Below are 22721 nucleotides of genomic sequence, written 5' to 3'. Positions count from 1 at the left end.
ACATTTTGTCCGACAGAACAACGAAAAAGTTCTCATTCTTTACGAAACCACCTCTTACTGCTTGTAGAGACAGTTAGTAGAACGACATGATACCGCCACTGCTTGCCTTCAGTACGTGAATAAAACACAGCAATGTACAGGAAACTTCTCGCACCCGTTTGAATGTCTAATTACACGATGTAATCAAGACACCCGCTTTGGTCACCGCTGTACTAGGGGTTTGAGAAAGGATGGGGTTGAACGCTCGTCTATGTGGCCAGAAAGAAGTTGCCAGGTTTCTACAATACTATACTCATTCAAAATGGCGTATTTCCAACAAATTCAGTAACAAAGATCCTTCCCTATACTGAAATACACAATAGCCTCCTGCCCTGAAGACTATTTGCAGGCGGACAGCATATAACACAGTACGTACGAGTATTAGGCCTACTTACAGAACACTTACATACGTAGGACAAGATCGGTTCTTGCTACGTTCCAGAGTCGGCTACTCACACACGTGCTTTGTAGAAGAGTAATCATTCTGGTTATTTTCAGTGCACTTTGCTAATAAAATATTGAGGGGCAAATTTTCTTTTAGATGCAATTCTTCGAAGACACTTCAAGGAGTAGCGGGTTGGATAATGTCAAAGGGAGTAATCCCATACAATTCGATTACGGCTAGTCACCAAGAAGTCCGAGCATCGAACTGCATAGGACGGGAATGACAGGTGGCATCACATAGTTAAATAAAGAACTGACCGAGTTGAACACGCACCTGCCGCGCCTTCTAAGGCAGGAGAGAGGAGGGGCTTTTGTCAGAGCTGTGATGAGCCTTGCAGCACGGCCTTGCCGTCCGCCCAGGCAGTGGATCACCTCGGCGTGAGGTCGACAGCAGGGACGCCGACACGGGGTGAGTGCGGTGCAGCAACAACCCCAGACTTAAATAATGACAAATATCGTAAAGATTCATGGCGAATAAAGTGGATGAAAATAGTTCACTAAAAGCACTACCTCCTCCAGCCACTGTATTATTGTCAGATATACTATCTACGAGCTAGAGGTTATCAATGTCAATGAACCAGATGATCGTGGATTAAAATCCAGTCGAGTGAGATAATTGCTGTTTATTGTTAGTAAAATATGTACAAAAATACAGTCTTAATTCTTCCCTGTAGGAGTAAAAATTCGTGCTCGGGGAGTTATCTAAATACATACTTAACACAAACAAAGATAATTATTTGACACAAAGTGGGCCAAGAAAAAAAAAAAGGAATAAATTAACTTTAAAAATACAATTTCAATTTTAACAATTTAAATCTTATATATACATATACACATACATATTAAATCAATATATATTCTTTAAAAATTAAATTCCTAACGCATTTTGTTTTAATTTCTGATACTAAAATTTTCCAAATTTGGGTATTTTTCAATTATTTTATTATAACCTTGGACCAAAATAGGTACCATGGCTAAGAGCTGTGCTTGTGAAACACTTTGGTTCCTCTAGTGACATAAAATCGGATCTTTTAGTTCCATATTTATGATACAATTTGAATTTATTACGATTTTTATGTATGAAGTTCAATAAGGCAATATAATGAATCTTTAATTTTCTAAATATTAAAATCAGTGAACAAAAGCTCGGATGAATAATCAATTGGTTTATTAAGGCATATTTTAATTATTCTTTTCTAAATAAGTATTAGTGAAATGAGATTAGAATTACAAGGATTTCCCCATTCTAAAATTCCATACTGGAGAACGGATTGAAATAAAGCTAAATAAATGAGACCTAAAATATTAACTGGTAAATATGACCGAAGTATAACAAAGATATAAATTGTTTTACGTAATCTATTGCATAAATATGTAATATGTTTATTCCATCGTTACTGTTGGTCGATTGTAATGCCTAAATACTTAACTTCTGAGGATTCGATTAATATGGGACATTCGCAATTTTGGGAAGAACAATCAGAATAATAATTGTAAAGTAGATACATTTTCTGGGGAAGTAAAGGTGGGAGGGAGACTGGCATCGTAGTTTTACCCTAGAACTGCATGAGTTTTACCCTAGAACTGGCCACCCTACTCCATTATCTCCTGGCCTAGTTTCCTCATGAGTGATGCCTTATTGGTGTTACTTATGAGGTTCAAACCTCTCTTCGGACAGTTGACTAAACAACTGCATGAGCTGTAAACGAGCGCTCCCACTTCACTTCCACACCTTCAGCTGTCTCCTCTGTAATACCAACGTAACTTTGGTGACATTACGAAAGTTTCACGATAGTGTATAGTCAGGCCATGCCTTGCATATACGAATCTGTGAAAAGTTAGTTTAGGCTTTTGTTATGCCTTGCATATAGGAATCTCTGCAGGATTTTGAAAGCCTACTGATTTTTGTGTAGTGATGTCAGTGCGGACTACCGTAATGGCCGACGTGAAAACAGAAGTTACAATATAGAAATTTTGGTTCCATTTCATTATTATTTGTTGTTTCACTGTATTACAGTGATTATTGAATTAATACAAGTTTTTATGTCACTACGTTCCTTTCCTTCACTAGAAACCACGTTTGCACTTCCATTACCACGCACCCCTCATTTCACACGCAATTTACTACATTTCCGAACAATTTCCTTTCCTTTAAATATTTCCCTATAAAATCCTTTACTTCTGACATTCATCTCCTCAAGAAATCCCCTACAGATCCGACCATTTTCACTTTCAAAATCATCGGAACTACTTCAACGGTCGTTTTTCCAAAAGATGTATCGACAATTTATCGCCGATATCAAAATTCAAATCTGGGAATAGCAGAATGGACCCGCATGAATAGCCTAAGAGAACGTGAGCTTATTTCACTTCGGTGCAATGGATGTTATCATCGCCGAAAATATCGCCACCATCATCACCTAATAGCCTACACAAGCTGAGCATTACGTTTTTAAGACTTGATCCACGGAAGCAGAGTTGGTCAGTCACGCAATCTGTGTCTGGGTCAGTAGTCAACTCGTGGCCCTCCGAAGTTGTTGCGATTCTTCTCAATGAAGGTATAAAAGTGCATAATAGTTACTTGATAGTTTTATTACTTCCATAGTTTCATCCTCTAATTTCTGAATTAAAACTGTCACCCATTAACAATAAAATTTAAATTTTACAAAAGTTTAAAATAAAATTATAGGCCCCGCTCACACTATTTCAATATATAGGGCGTTTCATATATAATTATATCCAACTATTGCACTGTAGTACAGTAGGGCATCGATTATCCGAATATCGATCAACCGAAAACGTTCCAATCGGCAAATTCAAATTTGCGTGCGCTCCATGTAGAAGTTTCGCTAGCGCTGTTTGCGAGATTTAGCGGCAAAAAAACGAGCCTCACCTCTGAAGCAAAAATGGACTTCTTTTCCTAAACTCTAGGCCTACTTTAATGACCATTTTGAACTTGTCAAACTAGGCTAGTCAGTTCTCTGTGTTATTTGTAAGACATGTGATACAAAATATAATATACTGTATGTACAGTTTTGTGTTTAATATCAGTGTTTCTTTGTTTCATACTGCTCCTATGACACCGGTACAATTTGTGTTCGTAAATGACCGGTTATCCGAAAAATCAATTATCCGAACACCCCCCCCCCCATCCCCAACTGTTTCGAATAATCTATGCTCTACTGTACCATAAACAGTCGGGTCACGTGGCCAATACTACCGCTAAAATGTACCGTTTCCACACTATCTGAAGCACAAATGAAGTTTTAATTTAATTTTACTCTCAGTGCGACCCGAAACACGTGCATTTAAGTAGAAAATTTACTTGAAATGTTTTGTATAAAGAAATAAATATTGAAGCAGTAATCATGGCGACAAGACTGTGTATGATCGTACCCGAATTGCTGCTCAAATAGAAGTGAGATGATAACGTCCATTCATGCACTACTCCATTTTGCATTGATATCATAGGAATGGCTTACCAATGCGTTTCGCGGACGGATCATCGGGCGCCGTAGAAATGTCAAGTAACCTGCAAGAAGCCCAGATTTAACACTGTTGGGCTTTTTTCTGTTTCTGTGATGTTTGAGAGAGCAGTATATATGGAAAAAATGACAACAAATGCTGGTGCCTACATTGAATTTTAAATAATCCTAATGACTGTACTACTGTTTCATTCTAAATTGATCCTCTCACGTAATATCATTTATGTGTAATAAATGATGGGTCGCCCTGTAGTCTTATACTAGAGAATGAAGACCACTTCATGTTAATCTCTGTCCTAGCTGACCAAAGGGCGGAACCCTAGAGCTACAGTACGTCATAACTAAGGCATTCAAAAAATTTTATTTTGCGGTAAAAATGAAGGAACTAAGGAGAATTTTATTTCAAAAATGAAACTGCAACTGCAGAATATTAAAACAATTGAACATTATTGTTTTACTTGGTTATTTAACGACGCTGTATCAACTACGAAGTTATTTAGCGTCGATGAAATTGGTGATAACGAGATGAGGCCGAGAATTCGCCATAGAGTACCTGACATTTGCCTTACGGTTGGGGAGAACCTCGGAAAAAACCCAACCAGATAATCAGGCAAGCAGAAATCGAACCCGCTCCCGAGCGCAACTCCGGGTCGGCAGGCAAGCGCCTTAGCCGATTGAGCTACGCCGGTGGCTTGAACATTCTCCTGCAAAAGAATTCACAATTTTACACCGTAATAATTTATTCATCACACGATTCTTCATTGTGACGTGCAAATACTATACGCAACAATGGATTGCTTTTGAGTTTCATATAATTGCATACAAAGGCATCCCAAAGACAGCTCCAAAATAACACATTACGTCCTTTAAAACCGCCTAATGTATTGCTCTTATTTTAATACATTCCATTATTCAACAATGAGTCCCAATACATGTTAATTCAGTGCAACTGTCTGAAGTTTTAGCTGTCTCTTCATTTTAGTATGGAATTTCAATATTTAACTAGACGAATTAAAAATAAATGTAAGATTGAAAATTAAAAACAAGACGTCACGCTCGGAACAGCTAATCCAGAATGTTCTGCCAATTTATAACAACGTGAAGTCAGCTTTAATTTGTCTGAAAAATATGCGGGTGTGCTTAAATTTGATGAAGGTTTAACAAATTAAAAAGCAAACATGAACAGTTAGAAAATAAGAAAAAAAAATAATACTGTACAGTGCAAAATTTTACCTAGGAATTATTGTGATGAGATAAAGAAATTTCGAAATTGCACAAGATTATCTTTTGATACTTTTCAATTGAATGAAAATCTGATCAGTTCCGAACTGAAATGGAAACACGCCAATTTCGAAAAATAATAAAAAAAAAAAATCACACCAAAGAAAGATTTTATAATTAATTATACAAAGTACCTTCTTTTTCTCTCTCCTTTACGGAGAAGGGGCCCGAAAGTTTGTACCGCAACCTGAGGCTTATTGTGCTTACCAATCCTGCTCTGTGAATATTTATCACCGAACGATCGCGCTCTTGTACGAACAATAATAAGTGGTTGAGGGAAAAAGTCGCAAAAAAAAAAAACTCCAACCAGAAATTGAACCCGGGCCCACTCATTTCAACTTGGGTTAACATGACCCCCACGCGACTAAAATGTTAGAGTGTGTGTCCAATAGTCTCAATGACAAAAATAGTTTACCTACCATATTCGAGCTTTTATGGCCATTTCACAGCCAAAACAAAATATCAGAAATTATTTAATTCTACACGATGCTAAAAATTTCTATAAACAACTTTCATTCAAAGGGAATGTGTACAGACACGGAAATAAAATTTGGAGCTCCCTTATTGTAACTTATAAGTTTCCCTTACAACACACTGCGCATATGCAGTAAACAAGAACCCCTGTATATATGTTATTTGTGGACAGTCGTCCAAAATTGTTGCCCCATACAGGTTGACTCCCATCAAGACTCGCTCCAAATTTTAATTCCGTATCTGTACAAAGACACTGAAGGGATGGAGCATGATTGCAGCATAATATAAACACCTTATTATCGTAAAAACTTAATTTTTGTTAATATATTAATGTCAACAGTTTAATAATCTGAATTTCAGAACTTCAGAGAGGAGTGAATACACGCATTACATTGTACTTAAAAAGCATTCAAGATTTTATGCATTATTCCTATGTCTTAAATTTTATATACCGGTAAGTTCAATTATTTCAATTAATTTAATTTAATTTCTATTATGTGCATTTTAGTGATTCTTATTTTTTAATCTTCTCACTAATGAATACACATGGTGTTTCAAAAGTGATGGTAAAAAATTTAAGGATGAGAAGTAAAATTCCGCAAGTTAACCGTTTAAGACAGGTATGCTCATTCTCTGACTCCCGATTACGTTCTGTAATCACAACCTTCGAAAGTAGCGCGTGCTGTTCCTCGTTAGAAACTCGACGGATGGCTGCAGAAGGCAGTTCAAGTACTTAGTAAACGCACGAACAGTGCGGGATAATGACACAGTCAAAACCTTCTGTAGCAAACGATCATTCCGTACAGTGTGGGAGGAAGACTATTTTTGTTGTACTTTCGGTGAAAACGGAAAGTGATTGCTATATTGTAAGGTACTGTCAAGAATACTACTGAGCAACATAAAATTACATTATAGGCTCTGCTACCCAGAACATGCCAAAGTGACAGAGAAGCTGTTTTCTGTAATACAGCCTATTTTCATATACCAACATTATTATTATTATTATTATTATTATTATTAGACCTATTATTATTACTATTATTATTGTTATTGTGGTGATTTTATTCCAGCAGAAATAGATATTTTGATAAAATACTTTTTCAGGGGCGCAACGTGCACTACAGCTTCAAGTATTGAAACACTTCATGAAAGGCCAAACATTGAAGAGAGTCGAACAATTCAGAGTCTATGTTTTGGCGCAAGTTAGCCTATGTAGTATATTGGGAATTAGCTAAGTCATTAAAATCCTTCACGGATGGTGAACTTGTAAAGAGATGTATGGTGCCTGAACAAAATATAATTAATTCTGTCTCTGTACTGCAACAGTTCAAATGTGAATTCACAGAACATAGATTTAGTGATTTTAGACGTATGGAGAGTGATATTAGTATTTTTGTTAATCTTTTCATAAATTTAGTACAATCCGTGAGAGTGCAGTTCCAGGATGAGTTAATTGATTTACTAAGTAACGTAGAATTCAGAACTAAATACAGAGAATATGACTTGACAAGCATATAATTATTTTAAAAAATGAACAAAACTAAATATTACAAGATGAGCTTATTCGTTGCCACTATGTTAGCTACCTTCGCCTCGACATATATTATTTTCGAGAATGAAGGTTACTAAATCCAAACATAGGTCCCGATTAACAGATGAGCATCTCTAGCGCATTGCAGTAAATTCGTTGGAAATAGATTCCTGATTACTTGCAGAAAAGAATGCAGATGTTGAATAGACCGCAAAGTAGACTGTATGGTGGAATATGAAAATGATATTATCTATGATATTATTATATAACTATATTACATACTGTATAATAAATAATGTAATAACTGAATATTACAGTGTATACTCTTTCCTTTTTCAAATTCAGTCTATTATCCGTATTTGTAAGAGTGTGAGAACTATGCTAAGGGCGGTGCTGCAATGTAGTTGCGGAGCCCAGTCCGTACACAGTGTGTGTTATGCAGTGCAGCATCTTCCGTGTAATCGGGGCTTTTACAATTTTGAGCATACCTGGTTTACGAGATAATGACTTTTTTGCTGGTTGGGGCCGATAGTGAACCGAGCGCCTGGACTCGGTAAAGCGACAACATTCATGCTTCGTACGTATGTCGCACTCTCCCCATCTCATTTCCTTCTAAGTGTGAGACGGTATTTAAACAGACGGTATGATGAACGGTGGCTAGGTAGAGGAGGGCCTTACCTAGATCACTTGATTTAAATCCTTTGGATTTTTGTGTATAGGGTTATGCAAAAGGCCTAGTTTACACAAAAGACGTTATCACGCCTGAAGGATTGCAGATGCCTGCCAGAAAATGAAGAATGACCCAGGGCTGCTAGAGTGCATACGCGAGTTTTGCGGGGAAGATTATACAGATGCATTCAAGCGCATGGTCAGCATTTTGAACACCTACTGTAAAATTCTTCAGTTAATATGTCCATACTGTACTGTACCTTGTTTATCCACAAACTCCATTGTTGTTCAAACAAGAAAGTTCATTTTATGTATGTTCAATCATATGTCTGTGATGTTGAAGCCAAAATTATGAATTTTACTGTCTCGTGATTCATAAATAAAATTGTCACAGCTTTTGTTGGAGTTAGTACTTAGTATTCAGCAAGCCCCAATCAGCACAAAATGCCATTACCTCGTAAATGGTTAATTTGCGGATCCAGGTTTACTGGAATTTTTTTCGCTTCCTTCGTTTTTATTTCTCAATCCCTAAATTTTTACCATCACTTTTTAAACACTTTATATATTATTGTAACGTTAAACAAAGGGTAAGTACTATATAATGACTAGGGGGAGGATGTTGATGACCTAAAAATCTACTTAAAATGATCATTAAAATGCCCTTAAACTAACGAAAAAATGACATAAAATTAAAAGAAAATGACATTTAAATATTATTCAAAGTACTCGCACCACAATTTCTTAAAAATTAGTCACCTTGTTTCAATGACTGCCCTGCAAATGCCGGAGGGAGGAGGCAACTTTCTGGAATTTGGCTAAGATAAAGGAAAAGGGCATGCAAAAAATGAAGGCTTTAAGGGAAACTATAGATTTTAATGAGGGTTTACAAGGTGTTTCAATCGGTGGTGGTCCATGTCTTGACTTCATTCTCAGTCTCCTCCTACTTCCGTTCTTCACTTTTGTTACCAGATCATCCAGATGGGGAGTGTGAATGACAAAACAAATTGTGGGTGCAGCTTGCATTCTTGCAATCTTTGTGTTAAAAATACTGTCTCTTTCCTTCCATGGGAACTCAACGTCTTATCCAGGACATGGTGAAAATTTCTCCCTTTCCAAACAAATTCTAAAGACACCCTCCTACCGACAAAAGAAAGTAGCGGTCAAAGCCCTTACTTAAACTAAGCTGTTGTCAAGTATTTTATATTATTTCCGTTGTGTGAAGTGAAGCCTTCAAATGTAATGAGGGATGGTCTTTACAGTCTGTTTCAAACTATAAAACTCGAACTTCACTTTATTCACTTATTCAGTAGGTAATTACTACTCACCTAACTGCTTAGAAAAAGATTTAACAGACCTAGCTGTAAAGAAAAAAGTAAAATGCATTCCAAATGATCTAAACTTTCTTCAAAGTATTAAACATTACCAAAAATTCAGAAAAAAAAAAGACCTATTAGTTCAAAAACGCCGAAAAATGCAATATAAGAAATTAATTTTTACGTTGATATTAACATAGAAAGGATTTCTATATTAATAGGCATCGTCCTAATGTGAATAATAAGATGGCTTTTCATCAACATCCGCCCCCTAATAATGACGTTTATCTTATACATGTGTAGTAGTTTTACTAATAAAAACTCTTATAATAAATAATAATCCGTGGTGCTACAGCCCTTGAAGGGCCCAGACCTACCAGCCGGCTGCTGGCCTCACGTTCACATGCCGAAGCAGAGGTGGACGATCATCCAACCAGAATGGAGGTATCGTGTGGTTAGCACGATGATTGTTTTGCAATTTCAATAAAGGGATCCCTGCCTCGAAAGCTTTATACGGGATTCTCAACCTTTTGAAAATTCTGAGCACCGCACCGCCCACACGTAACACTAAGAGAGCGAGCACCATGAAATCGAATAGGTAAATGAAATAAACAAAATTTTAACACCCACCAGGGAATTGATATCCTTAAATTTCAGTGTCACTCAGAATTTTAGTGATGTCCAAGGAGAAACAGTCCTGCAGATGTGGATCAGTTAATCGTGATCGTATTTTGATCTTTATGTATTTAATAAGTGAGAAAGTTTTTAGCATTGATTGGTTGTCTCTAATATAGTCAGACATTTGAAAGAAACACTGCACATTATTTGGAGCCTATTTGTATGTTCTGCCTCCCCAAAGGCCATGAATTTCTCCTTTTGAAACCAGTATTTCAGCGCTAAGAAGGACTGGAGATCTATCAACTGAAGTTCCTCACGAGCAGCCATATTGTTCTCTTGAATAATCTTGATTTTCCTGATTAAGTCCACACTGAATTGAAAGGGATTATGCACCATTAAATACGAGAAGGCCTATTACGTCGCTTAAATAGTATAATAGATGGATAAAAACACTATTTGTTTCGGCTGTACAACAAAGTTTGAATTGATAAAGGAACCTCAGGAGCGATCGTGCTCGCGAGCACATTTTTATTCTCATGACGACAGTACCAAATGTCATTAAAAAAGCACCACAGAGCTTGCGAGCACCAGGTTGAGAACGCCTGCTTTACACAAATCCACTGAAAAAACTGACTGCTTATTCGTTAAATCAGACAAAATACACACTTTCTTCTGGTTGGTCATCTTCACTACAGCAGAAACATGTTTATCTGTTGCAATAATATGCTGTCGGAAAATACTTCTCGTAGTTTAAGAGTTTTCACATGCTGTAAACAGTAAAATTATTGTTCCATCTGTTGAAAAAATAATATGACTTCCAAACTCTTCGACGTGGTTTCAAATTGTGAACTGAAGTCTAACTGCAAGACATTTACTAAAGAACTGTCTTTTCTTAATCTGTTTTCTTATTACAATGAGCATATTGTGAAAGGAGAGCCTATCCCTTGTCGAGTCTAATAAAGGATGTCACCAGAAATTCCTCAGTGTTTTAAATCAGCATCTCAGTAAAAATTTACGACAATCAGGTAGTCACCTACTTAAACTAGAACACATTGTTAGCGCATTTTTTTTTTTATAAAATGAAATCCGCCGCAAGACATTCTTTACAACAGTTGCATTGGAACCCCTGATCACGTAATAGATTGATCAACCTAACGCATTTTGAAGACAATTAACAATTTCACTATGCTGCCATCTAGTGACTGCAAAAGTAGTCACGTTATAACCCTGATGAAATTGCAAGGAGTAATAGATTGCAGTTTTACTTCTATCTAGCTGTCGTTCCCAAAAAATTCAATTTCGACAGTGGAGATCCTAGTAGTTCTCTTTTGTATGTTAACATGGGAATGGCCAATCTGACATTATAGCCTATGTGATCGGGGTTGGAACAAACAATTACGTAACTTCTAATTAATATCTGCCAAACAAGCATTAAGCTACAGTAACTGAAAAATTGCAAAAATAAAAAAAATAAAATAAAACAGAAAAGTCAATAGTACGAGATAGACAACAAAGTTATTTAAAAAACCCTTCTCATTAATATTTAATAGATTACGAATATCATGTTTGTACACTTCAATATTTTCTTGATAGTTACTTACTTACAAATGTCCACACCTGTGGAGTATCAGATAGCGCGTCTGACCGCGAAACCAGGTGGCCCGGGTTCGATTCCCGGTCGGGGCAAGTTACTGGTTGAGGTTTTTTCCGGGGTTTTCCCTCAACCCAATAGGAGCAAATGCTGAGTAACTTTCGGCGCTGGACCCCGGACTCATTTCACTGGCAGTATCACCATCTCATTCAGACGCTAAATAACCTAAGACGTTGATAAAGCGTCGTAAAATAACCTACGATAAAAAAATTACAAATGGCTTTTAAGGAACCCACAGGTTCATTGCCGCCCTCACATAAGCCCGCCATCGGTCCCTATCCTGTGCAAGATTAATCCAGTCTCTATCATACCCCACCTCCCTCAAATCCATTTTAATATTATCCTCCTATCTACGTATCGGACTCCCCAAAGATCTTTTTCCCTCTGGCGTTCCAGCTAACACTGTTACTAATAAAAAGGACATTTTGACATAAATACGGACACTTAATATTTATTTTGAAAGTAACCAATCTCTATTTAAATAGGAAAAAGGCTTAATAACACGTCATATTAGTAAATATTATTATCGTCATCGGGCCCATAGTATAATTGTAAGAGTGATTTGTAATCCTGAAATTTTAAACGTCATTTCCCAGAGTTTTGAACTTCACGCTTAGTCTTCTGATGCATAACGCAGTTCAATTGTATCCAGCATAACTTTTTTATATTTTATAGGGGATGTTAAGGGACTTTTTGACTCGCTATATGTATAGTTTTATGCAGACCTGTAAGTTCTAACGAACTTTTTGAATTTAAAACTCTTCAGAGTCTATAACAATTTTATTACCGGTGTAATGAGGATGGCAGAGACAAAATTTCTCCACTACCGCTCTAACAAATTCCGCAGATTCTGCCATCTGCCTGCAAGTGTTCAGGTGAGCCTGGCAATGCTAAGTGTTCTGTTTGTAAGAAAGCTTTAGAAACTAATCCAAAACTTGCAATTCATTCGGCTGCGGATCAAAGAACAATAAAGATGTTTGTTACATAAGGATTTTCTTCTTGGCATAAGGTTATTTAACGATTTAAAGTGCACGAAATGCGCTCCTTGCATAGGTTGTCATGATGCGTTCCTATGTTGAAAAAGGAGTTAATATTGCAGCTTCTACATTCAGTAGTAACTTAAGGAAATCTAGGCGTCAAAAGTGGCCATAACAGCAATCATATCCACAATTTAAATTATGTGATGTTAATTTACGTTTATTGATTTATATCAGTGCCAAAGTGTGAGCACCTATTAAAAAAAATAAAAACGAGCGCCTATATCTGTGACAACTAGTCACACATCACGAGCGTAAAAACCGAGATAAAATCATGCGATTATCACACATAGCGTAATATTGCTAGTTCGTCAAAGTATTACCACAGTCTACTATATAGGAGACTGTGGTATTACTTCATATTACGGTACATACTCGTAGCCTGCTGGACCGCTTGACGCGGCAAGCTGCAGCTGAGCTGCACTTTCACCAGGCAGAGCCCACGTGAGGCCTTGCCCGCTCTTTATATGGCTCCTCTCAACACCCACTGACATCTCGAGCAAATACGAACTCGAGGCATTCAATGTCCCTGAAGTGAACAGGTCGTGGTCTGCACCATGCCGTAAAATAACGAAAACCATTCAACTTTGATCCTGAGAATAATACGGTAGCAAATATTCTAACCGACTGATTTGCCCGCATGCTTCTCATTTGTTCGGAACACATACCCTGTGTCGCTCCGGTATTGCGAACACTACAAAACGACAACCGAATAAAACTAGAGATTTGAAGTGTCTGCATCAGGGGTTCTCAAACTGTAGCCTTCCGAACTTATACCACTGTCCTTCCGTACATACAGCGAGGAAGTAAACTTATTACTAGACTTCCCAGTCGCAGAGATATAAATTAAATGATAGCGGAATAATGGGCGGAGGTGGGCTCGTTTACTTTTTCAATCTATCGGATCTATCCATTGCGCTGTCTAGTTCTGGTGGAAGTTTCGTACGTACAGACCCAGATACAAAATTTGGACCACCTGAAACCCAAATTTTGTTTCTGGGTCTGTACCAGCACTGAAGCTGGGACAGTTCAGACAACGTGAAGTCATTGCAATGTCGGAAACGAAATTCAATTGAAACAAATTTTTAAATGTACGTTATTAACTTTCTTTCATATGAGAAAAAAAACACATTACAAGAAATAAATATATGCTGTAGAGGCCCACATATTTTTTTGAAGAGACAAAATGCGTCAATCAAGGTTTTGGGGGTGTCCTGATCTCGTTCCCAATAAAATCAATACTGCAAATTATTGTTGCGGGTGTTGATTCCCAAGGTGAACCATCAACACTAAGTGGTTCAAGTCTTGAAATCAAGAATTAAATATCGATATGAATACATTTAAAAAAATAAATATATTATTGTTTATTGTTGCTAATATTATAGATAATATACTGTATATGTAAAGAACTCAGTAATTATGTACTGTGTTTCTAGTTTTAAATATAATAACATATACAGCATTGAAATTGAAATTATAAATTCCCGTCGTTGTTAACTTAATGGTTATTTATAAACATAATATAATATGTACATTATATTTTTACATTGGTATATAATACTATTATTACAAGCAGTGTAGACCTATTTATGAATGAATAAAAGAAAATCGGTTGGTGCCTTCCTATAAGCATTACTGCACCCAAGAACACAGCAATTAGCATTAGGTACTTTCCGCTTTTTAGAGTCACCCATATTTCTAATCGTTTAACCTGAGACGTTAAATATATCCACACACTTCAAGCACAATTCCATCTCTACTGTCCTACAATTAGTAACAACAGTCGCCACCAGAGGAGCTTGCACGGTACCTACAGGCTGAATGTTTCTCAAAATTTGGACTGAATATTTTTCCCATTAGGTGAATCCTGTGACGCAGTGTGCCTTTTGAAATTGGAGCACTTTTTTAAATGGCATAATGCATTGCCACTCATCTTGAGCAAACAAGGAATTCCTTTATCATTTATTTTAAGATTCTTTTCAATATCTGTGCTTTTCCCAGATTTTTCCTCTTCCCCACGACATGAAGGTGTGAGATGTGAATGTTAATTTCATCTATCTTATCTCATTATCTGTTAATCACAGTTTCATCAAACAAATAAAAGAGATGTATATTATAGGAATTAATTCGTTTTACTTTCCCGTTACACACGATAAAGAGATGCTACATAAAATTAATTTCCCAATATTCACGAAAATATAAGATTTCAGTAGCTATCCGCGGGGGGGGGGGGGATCTTCAACGTACATTTTCTCTAAACTAGTGAATGTATCACCTTCTTAACTAATTTACCTACTACTTGTGTAGAAATCTATCTAAAGGTCCGCAAATATAGGTTCTTACATTTTTTCCAAATAGTTTGGTCATCCCTCAATATTAGCTTTCACAATATGAATAGCAAAGGAATTTGATCTGGCACCCTTTTTGCTGTTATTTGTACCGTTATTTAAGTTTTTCAACTAATCTATCTGATGCTGGTGGTCGAATATTGCCTGTTTATGCAATCTCTTTAGGTCCAATGTTCACTCAAGATGTGGTAGCAAGTGATTGTGATTAACAAGATGGGTCGAGATGAAATTACACCATTACCTTTTGTCAAGTTTCTTAATAGCTTTAACATTTTTTTAAGGTCCGTAAGTTACAAAATTTCAAGTATATTTGCTAGTAGATTCATCTATAACTTATCTATTTGTAGAATGAATTAAATAGTCGTAATTTTAAAGATCTGGTAGCAGGTGACTGATTAACAAGATGGGTTGGGATGAAATCACACCATTACCTTTCGTCACGTTTCTTAATAGTTTTATTGACTTTTTTTTTGGTCCGGTAAGTTACAAAAGTCAAGCAGATTCACCTATAACTCATCTACAGTATTTGTAGAATGGCTTAAATAGTCAGAATTTTAAAGTATGACTATTTGTTAAGTCATTCTACAAATAGGTAAGTTATAGACTGAACCTACTGCACTAGCAAATATACTTTACGTTTTTTAATGTTCACAATTTCACTGTAATTTTATATTGTTCCAAGAATTTTAACAATGTAGCAAATGCACTGGTTAATAAATTGATGATATTGAATTTCTACCACCAAACTGCCCATAAAAAATGAAACAATGTTTCATCCCAAAATGTTAGATACCAAAACTGATTTTTTTTTTATTTTAAGTTTCAAAAAACTACTATCTATATAATCATTACTTCATTATATACTACCAGTCTATTTTCTTTAAGCTTTTTTCTGTATGCTTGCTTTCTTTCAGCCCTTTTAAAACTTTACCTTGTTCAGATTCCACTGTTTCTATTTCTATCTGCAAGACTGAGTTTCTTAATTCATTAACAAAGTACAGTATTTAATACTTACAGCCAATTTTTTTTTAAATTACCTAATGACTGATCTTAAATTATCTTAAAGAAATTAAATTGCTGGACATAGCCTATGTTACTTAAGCAATGAAGTTTTAAAGATTCATATTGTATTGGTTTTTGTATACATGTACATAGATATTTTGTATAATATTTCCAACCAATGTAGGCTGCCAAATTCAAAATAAGGGATACAATGTCATATGTATACAAGTATAGGCTATTTTGTAATTTTATTTAATTAAAAGGACAGATTTTTTGTTACATTGTTGGCTGCGTTTCATACATTTCCACAAAGACACTTCACAATTTACTACAACAGAAAGAGAAAATTATGGAAAACATTTCAAATACAAATGATTCTGCTTCGCCTATTCGGACTTACAAATGTGTTCAGTCTTTCGGAAGAGCAGTAAATAAAGCAGTAATTTCCCAGAATGTGTCGCAGCACACAAATCAATCTTACACTAAACCTAAACTTAAAGTATACTGAAACCCTAAACTGACCTAATCTAACCTTTCCTGAATCTGTGACAGATTAGGTTAGTTTAGGGTTTTAGTACTATAGTTTAGGTTTAGTGTAAGACTGGTCTATGTGCAGCGACACATTCTGCAAAATCATCAATAAAGCTTAAAAAAATCATTGCCCATTAGTCCAAATAAGAAACTGACTGTTTTGGAAAAAGTGTCATATGACATTCTTAATCCTAACACATGTAAGGATTTATTCTCTAATAGAACTAGGAATCTTTCACTGTGATAGTGGAAGTAAAATTAACTGTTCAAGAGTTCTTCTGCAGTGATGAAATAAAATGGACGCATCTGGCAAACACGATGTCAGGTCAGTAAAGATTCTGTATCTGGAGAAAGAAACCACATGGAAAAAAGATACGTGGTTGTATCAATAGTGGAAGCATTTGAAGAATTTAAAGGTAGCCATTGCAAATCAACTTTTTTTCTGTGTGTCCTCAGCAGTTCTTCCAGTAGCCGCCACTCCTCATAATGTTTGTGTGTTCAAATATCACAGCAATTTCGTTAATCTGACGGAGGCTCTTTCAAAACATGAAATTAATAAAAATCTAACGATTTAGGCCTATAACAAAGCATCACTTGGCAATAATAAAAAGTTGATGTCTAATATCATCTCAAACTCAGGAACATAAGTGAGATCTGTGAAAAAGCTTTGAAAAATTTACATTTTAAAATTCATAGTTACATTAAGAGAACCCAAGCTGAGTATTTTAAGTAAGGAAAAAAGTTATCTGAAAATAGTGCGGTGCTTCAGGACAAGATCCAATTTGCCCATAGGAGCTATAGTCAAAAATCCATTTTTACTATTGTGGTTTATGGTTATAGTAATATTTTCAAACCTTATATTATTGTAAGTAATGACCTGTCTCCAAATAAATATGCAGCCATCGTTGGAGGTAACTTTGTACCACTAATGTCATATTTTTATAGCCTACTTACCTAAAATACTATCTATTGAAACTGATGTTTAAAGTAAACTATTTCAGAATAGGCCTACTACTTATTTTATGGGTTGAGACATAATAAACATCCCAAATCATTTTTTTAAATAGCCTAGGTGAAATTTGACATTTAATAGTGGTACGAAGTTATACTGCTAATTGGGGTAGCTTTGTACCACATGTTTTACTATTAAATTTAAATCTCTACATTCCCCTTCAAACTTAAGATAATTTTTGACCATACACTAAGAATATATATGAAATTTTATTTCATATGAAATCACCAAAAAGTTAATTGAAAAAAATTTTAAATTATGGTTTATTTAACGATGCTCGCAACTGCCGAGGTTATATCAGCATCGCTGGTGTGCCGGAATTTTCTCCCAGAGAAGTTCCTTTACATCACAGTAAATCTATAGACATGAGCCTGCAGCATTTAAGCACACTTAAATGCTATCGAGTTTTTTAGTAGGTTATTTTACGATGCTTTATCAACATCTCAGGTTCTTTAGCGTCTGAATGAGATGAAGGTGATAAAGCCGGTGAAATGAGTCCGGGGTCCAGCACTGAAAGTTACCCAGCATTTGCTGGTTAAAAATCGTTCATAAACCAGCTGGTACAAATAACATGCAATATTTAACCATACTGAGCCTTAAATATTCTTCAGGGACAGGACATAATAGATAGAAAGCAAAGCATATAGATCATGAGTTTGGAAGATGGCGTCATTTCAAAGATATCACAGTTAGGAAATGTGGAATTAGCCTAAATATTCTAGTAAAATTAGGAACTGGTACAAAGGTACCCCAAAAAAATGTACATGGACTTTTTTTTGGTTCAATTATTAAGAAATAAAAAAAGGAAATAATTACAATCAACTATCTTCTGATTTTTAGCTCATAACTGTACAGGACAGTTTAAAATAAAATTGTACCAGTACTCTCAAACAATTGTTACATCTAGACTATATGAAGAATGTAGGGGAATGATGTTAGTTAGGAAAGTTAAATTTTTGGGTTATATTGTAGAGAAAGAAAAAAGTGATATCTTGAAAAGATATTTAAGATTCCTACAAACGATGAAAACTAAGTCTAATTGGATAAATGAATTAGAAAATAATGTAAGCAGTTTAGGACTAAATTGGTTATGGCAAGAAATTGGGGAAACTAATATAAATTTGATAAGTAAAATTATAATGGCGAGGAGTAATGAGATAGTGAAACAGGAAATGTTAGCAAGTTAAATGATTTTAAATCATTAATAAATTACAAAGAAATAAAAATCTTATGACAGGAAAAATATACAAAAGTTAACAACAGGGAGGAAAGGATGGGACTAGCGTGGTGGAGATTGGGAATTTGGAGGCTAAAAAATAGAAGAGGAGACGTAGGAAAATATATGTCCTTTATGTAATCAAAAAGACAATGCATTACACATTCTTCTATCTTGTCCAGAAAATTAAAGAACAAGAAAAACTTTTATTCTGGAATCTTAATTACTAAAACTAAATGTAGAAATAGCGTATATAGGAAATTGTATAGAACAGTAAATGGAAGAAAATTCAGGAAACTCGAAAAATGTTTACCGGTATATAAGTTATAGGAAAGAAAAAATTGGAAAACTGAAGCTGGCCTATAAACATACCGTAATGTAAGAAATATTAATTAAAGGGAAAGAGTTCTTGTTAATAAATAACTAGGCCTATATGATTGTATGTAGTATGGAATATTACAGTAATAATTATTAACAGTAAAATGTAGTTAAGAGTGGTTTCCTAGAAAACCTAACAGGAACAGCATTAACGAATGATACACAAATTGTACATGATATTGATAACATACATACATACATACATACATACATACATACGAAGAATGACTATGGTTTGAAAGTGGAGTGGAATAATTATTTTGCCAATGACATGGAAAGGCTGTTGTAGATGGAACTGATGGAAATATAATAATATCTAGAAGAATTATTGTTATGACAGCAAACGATTTCCATGCTTAGGCTTATGTACAGAATCATGTAAAGGGTATCACAAGAATGTAGGCTGACGAAGAAAACATTCTTCAAAAAGAGTTGGTATTAAAAAAAAAGTGGCATAACGTGAGCTCTATACCACAAATGCAGGGATGCCATCACTTCAGGTCATATGGCAGAAAAATTTGCTGGTATCCAAAACATCCCACTCAGGAATTATTGAAGTGAACATATATGCTGAGGAAGTGTAGCATCTTGTGAACAAGGCTTCAAGTGAGTGATGTCTACTCTGATACTGAAGACGAGTTACCTAAATGAAATAACCTGGAAGTGAATGCAGGATTGTTTGTATCAGTGAAAGTGTAAGCTGAGAGAAATAAACAGAAAAAATCTAAACAATACAAATAGGCCTATGTTCATATGTGCCAAAGTGTCATGGATGAAGATGTGAAAATATCTTTACCGTCTTGTGGAAGTGACAAAACATTATTCAAACCAATACAAAATTAACTTTCTTTTGTGAAAATTAATACTTAATAGGTAATAGCCTATATATGTTACCCATACCAAATATAAAAATGAAAGGCAATACAGTTGTACATTCAAAAAAAAAAAAAATGTTTCAGGAAAATAGGTTTAAATTTATTTTCCCTTTAAAATCCCTATGTAATTTTTTTCTTTAAGAATTTGGTATTAACTTTATGTGAAAGAAGGTCCTCAGTTTAGCCTATAGATTAACATGCAAGTGAACTGTAATTGTTTAAAAGATTGTATTATAGCAGCTACAGAAAATTCCTATGCAGACCGGTCCCAAGAGGTAATGTTCCATTGGCTTAATGACTGTAGTGCAGAGCACCAGTCCGAGGAAACTAAGCAATAAAGGGTGCAGTCTGCAAAGAAAAGTGTGTACATACTTATCCATACACCAGCATATGACAACTCACTGTCCGAAATATTTTGTCAGATCGGATGGAACTAGTCTGCATGGGAACACACTATATGTAACACCCATTATGTTGAATTTTTTTGTCACATAGCCCTAGGATTTGTAATCTGCTGTAGACCTAAATAGGACTAGTTGGTTTGTTATTTACCTGTAGCCTATATTATAATTTTTCTATTAAAGCCTTAAATTCAAATCTCAGAGTTTGACAATTTACTACCCTCATGTGAAATTACAGGTCAATTTTATGTTAACACCAGATATAGGCTACTAACGTTTTCAAATATTAAAAGTTACTTTCCAAGGTTAAATTTTTTGCTCAGCAAAACCTGAATATACAGGTAAATTCCATTTATTCATATTTAATTAATTTTATTGTTATAATTATTGAGCTTTTGTGTGCAAATGTAACACTCATTAAAATGGAATGCCTGAGTTACGAAACTGAAACCAGTTCACTGACATTTAGTATTAAGTAGTATTTATTTATTTAACCTGGTAGAGATAAAGCCGTCAGGTCTTCTCTGCCCCTCCACCAGGGGATTACAACTACAACATTTAGATATACAGCAGAAAAAATAACCTAAACTTACAATGTCACAAGCTCATGCATCTATTATGCTTTTTTTTTTCTCTGAACAAGGAGACTCTGTTTCCTTATTAATATTGTAGTAGGCCTACTCTTATGGCTTGAAATTTAACATATTATTATCATCAAACTGAAAAGGTATCCTTTCCGCACAATTTTTTACGTAAATATTTGTGTTAATATTAAAATAGACCTACGTTATTGTTTTACGTGAATTAGGCCTACTGGAAAGTTTTAAAAGTAATTACAGGTACTAGTACCATAATTCTTGCTCCTGACAAGGTTTCCTAACTGATTAGGATAGCCTACAACATGCCATAGGTACTACATTAGCCTACCTATTTAAAATTTATTCTAAGGTTTCATAATACTCTAGAATGGCCTTAATTGATTATCACTGATCTATGTACCTATTAGGTAGGGTACTACTCTTTAGACTATTCCTCACCCTCCGGAAGTTAGGTTAGGTTATGTTCGCCCTGAAACCTTACTACCACACTTGCTCGACTTGCTTTTGGCGGTGTATAATATTTGCTGCAATTTTTCACTGACCGTTCACATCGTCCACATACCGGTACCCCCTTATGTACTATGTCGTTCATCACTTGTTCAATTATTTCCATAAACAAGAGAAAAGTACGATATCACTCAAATAATTACAGAGAACGATATTACGAAAAATAATTAACTTATTTAGGCCTCAGAGTGAATAATATTACTAAATCATGTTACAATAATAGCCTAGTCTATAATAATCAGTTTCATAATTATGCAGACATTCAAACTAAAAACCCCATTCTAAAACTTTGTCCATACACAGTAGGAAATGAAATACCCTCTTTGGTAGTACCATGTGCCGATGATTCTTTTAGTCCTTAGAAAGTACCAACGGAACACTATTTGTCATAGAAATGAAGAGTTTATCTGTTCTTAGACACAAAGGTACACCACATGATCCAAGTAGATACCTCGTTACCACATTAAGAAACACGATAGGTAACTCCACGTTCACCCTGAATATTGCACACGATCTTATTTAACAGAAATATTAAGAGTCTACATGTTTAATTAAACAAATTGCAACTGGGATGATTACCAACGTAAGAGAGTCCATAATGTGAAACAAAATCACATTACGCACAGCCTAATGTAAGGCAAGAAATGAACACTTGCAAATGCCAAAATAAAAAACAAAATATTCAACAAATACGTTGCAGTTAACAGAAAAGACAAAACAAAAGTCGAGGTTGATGTTAAATTTTTTTATGTGAAGCTCATCAACCTAATTAACGAAAGACATCTAATTGTTGTAATGGTTTCTCAAACTTGAGCACAGCGAAAATCAGTGTAATACAATTTAACAATTATTATCTTCACAGTATAATAGAAACACTTAAAATCAATTAACGTATACAGCTTTGTAATAACTACCCCTACGCAAAATCTACAGAACAACGAACTGCATGCAGACTTCCAGATATGGACAACATAGCCTAGTACTCACCATCTGTCCGTTTTATATCCACACTAGCACCTGCCGAAATCCCACTCAGTCCTTCATCCATTTTCACTCAGTATATATTACAGGCCACCATAAACCACACAATATTAAAAACACTATTTTTCACGTAACTTTCATAAAACCGGCTGTAAACTGAAACTTCGCCTGCCCAGTATGACAGTTATCCTGTGGAGGTTTTAAAATCTACCAGAACAAACTAACCGAAATGAACGTATCATACAAAGCCTGAAATCGAAAGGATACATATTACTCACAATTAACCTTTGCTAATACAATTAATATACAATAATTACTAGTTGATTTTA

At 35.2% G+C, this 22721-nt stretch overlaps 1 protein-coding gene across 1 annotated transcript in view; it reads right to left on the bottom strand.

The window, feature by feature from the left end:
• Positions 1-22624, bottom strand: part of Klp10A (kinesin-like protein 10A) — a 216519-nt gene extending 193895 nt beyond the window's left edge. The window contains exon 1 of the mRNA XM_069820646.1: positions 22399-22624. Coding sequence (XP_069676747.1) covers positions 22399-22459 — 61 coding nt within the window. The 5' untranslated portion in view covers positions 22460-22624. The remainder of the gene's footprint in view (positions 1-22398) is intronic.
• Between the last annotated feature and the right edge of the window lie 97 nt (positions 22625-22721).

Source organism: Periplaneta americana, chromosome 3 (assembly GCF_040183065.1).
Source record: "Periplaneta americana isolate PAMFEO1 chromosome 3, P.americana_PAMFEO1_priV1, whole genome shotgun sequence".
Taxonomy (NCBI): Eukaryota; Metazoa; Arthropoda; class Insecta; order Blattodea; family Blattidae; genus Periplaneta; species Periplaneta americana.
This window is presented reverse-complemented; position numbering and strand designations above follow the sequence as displayed.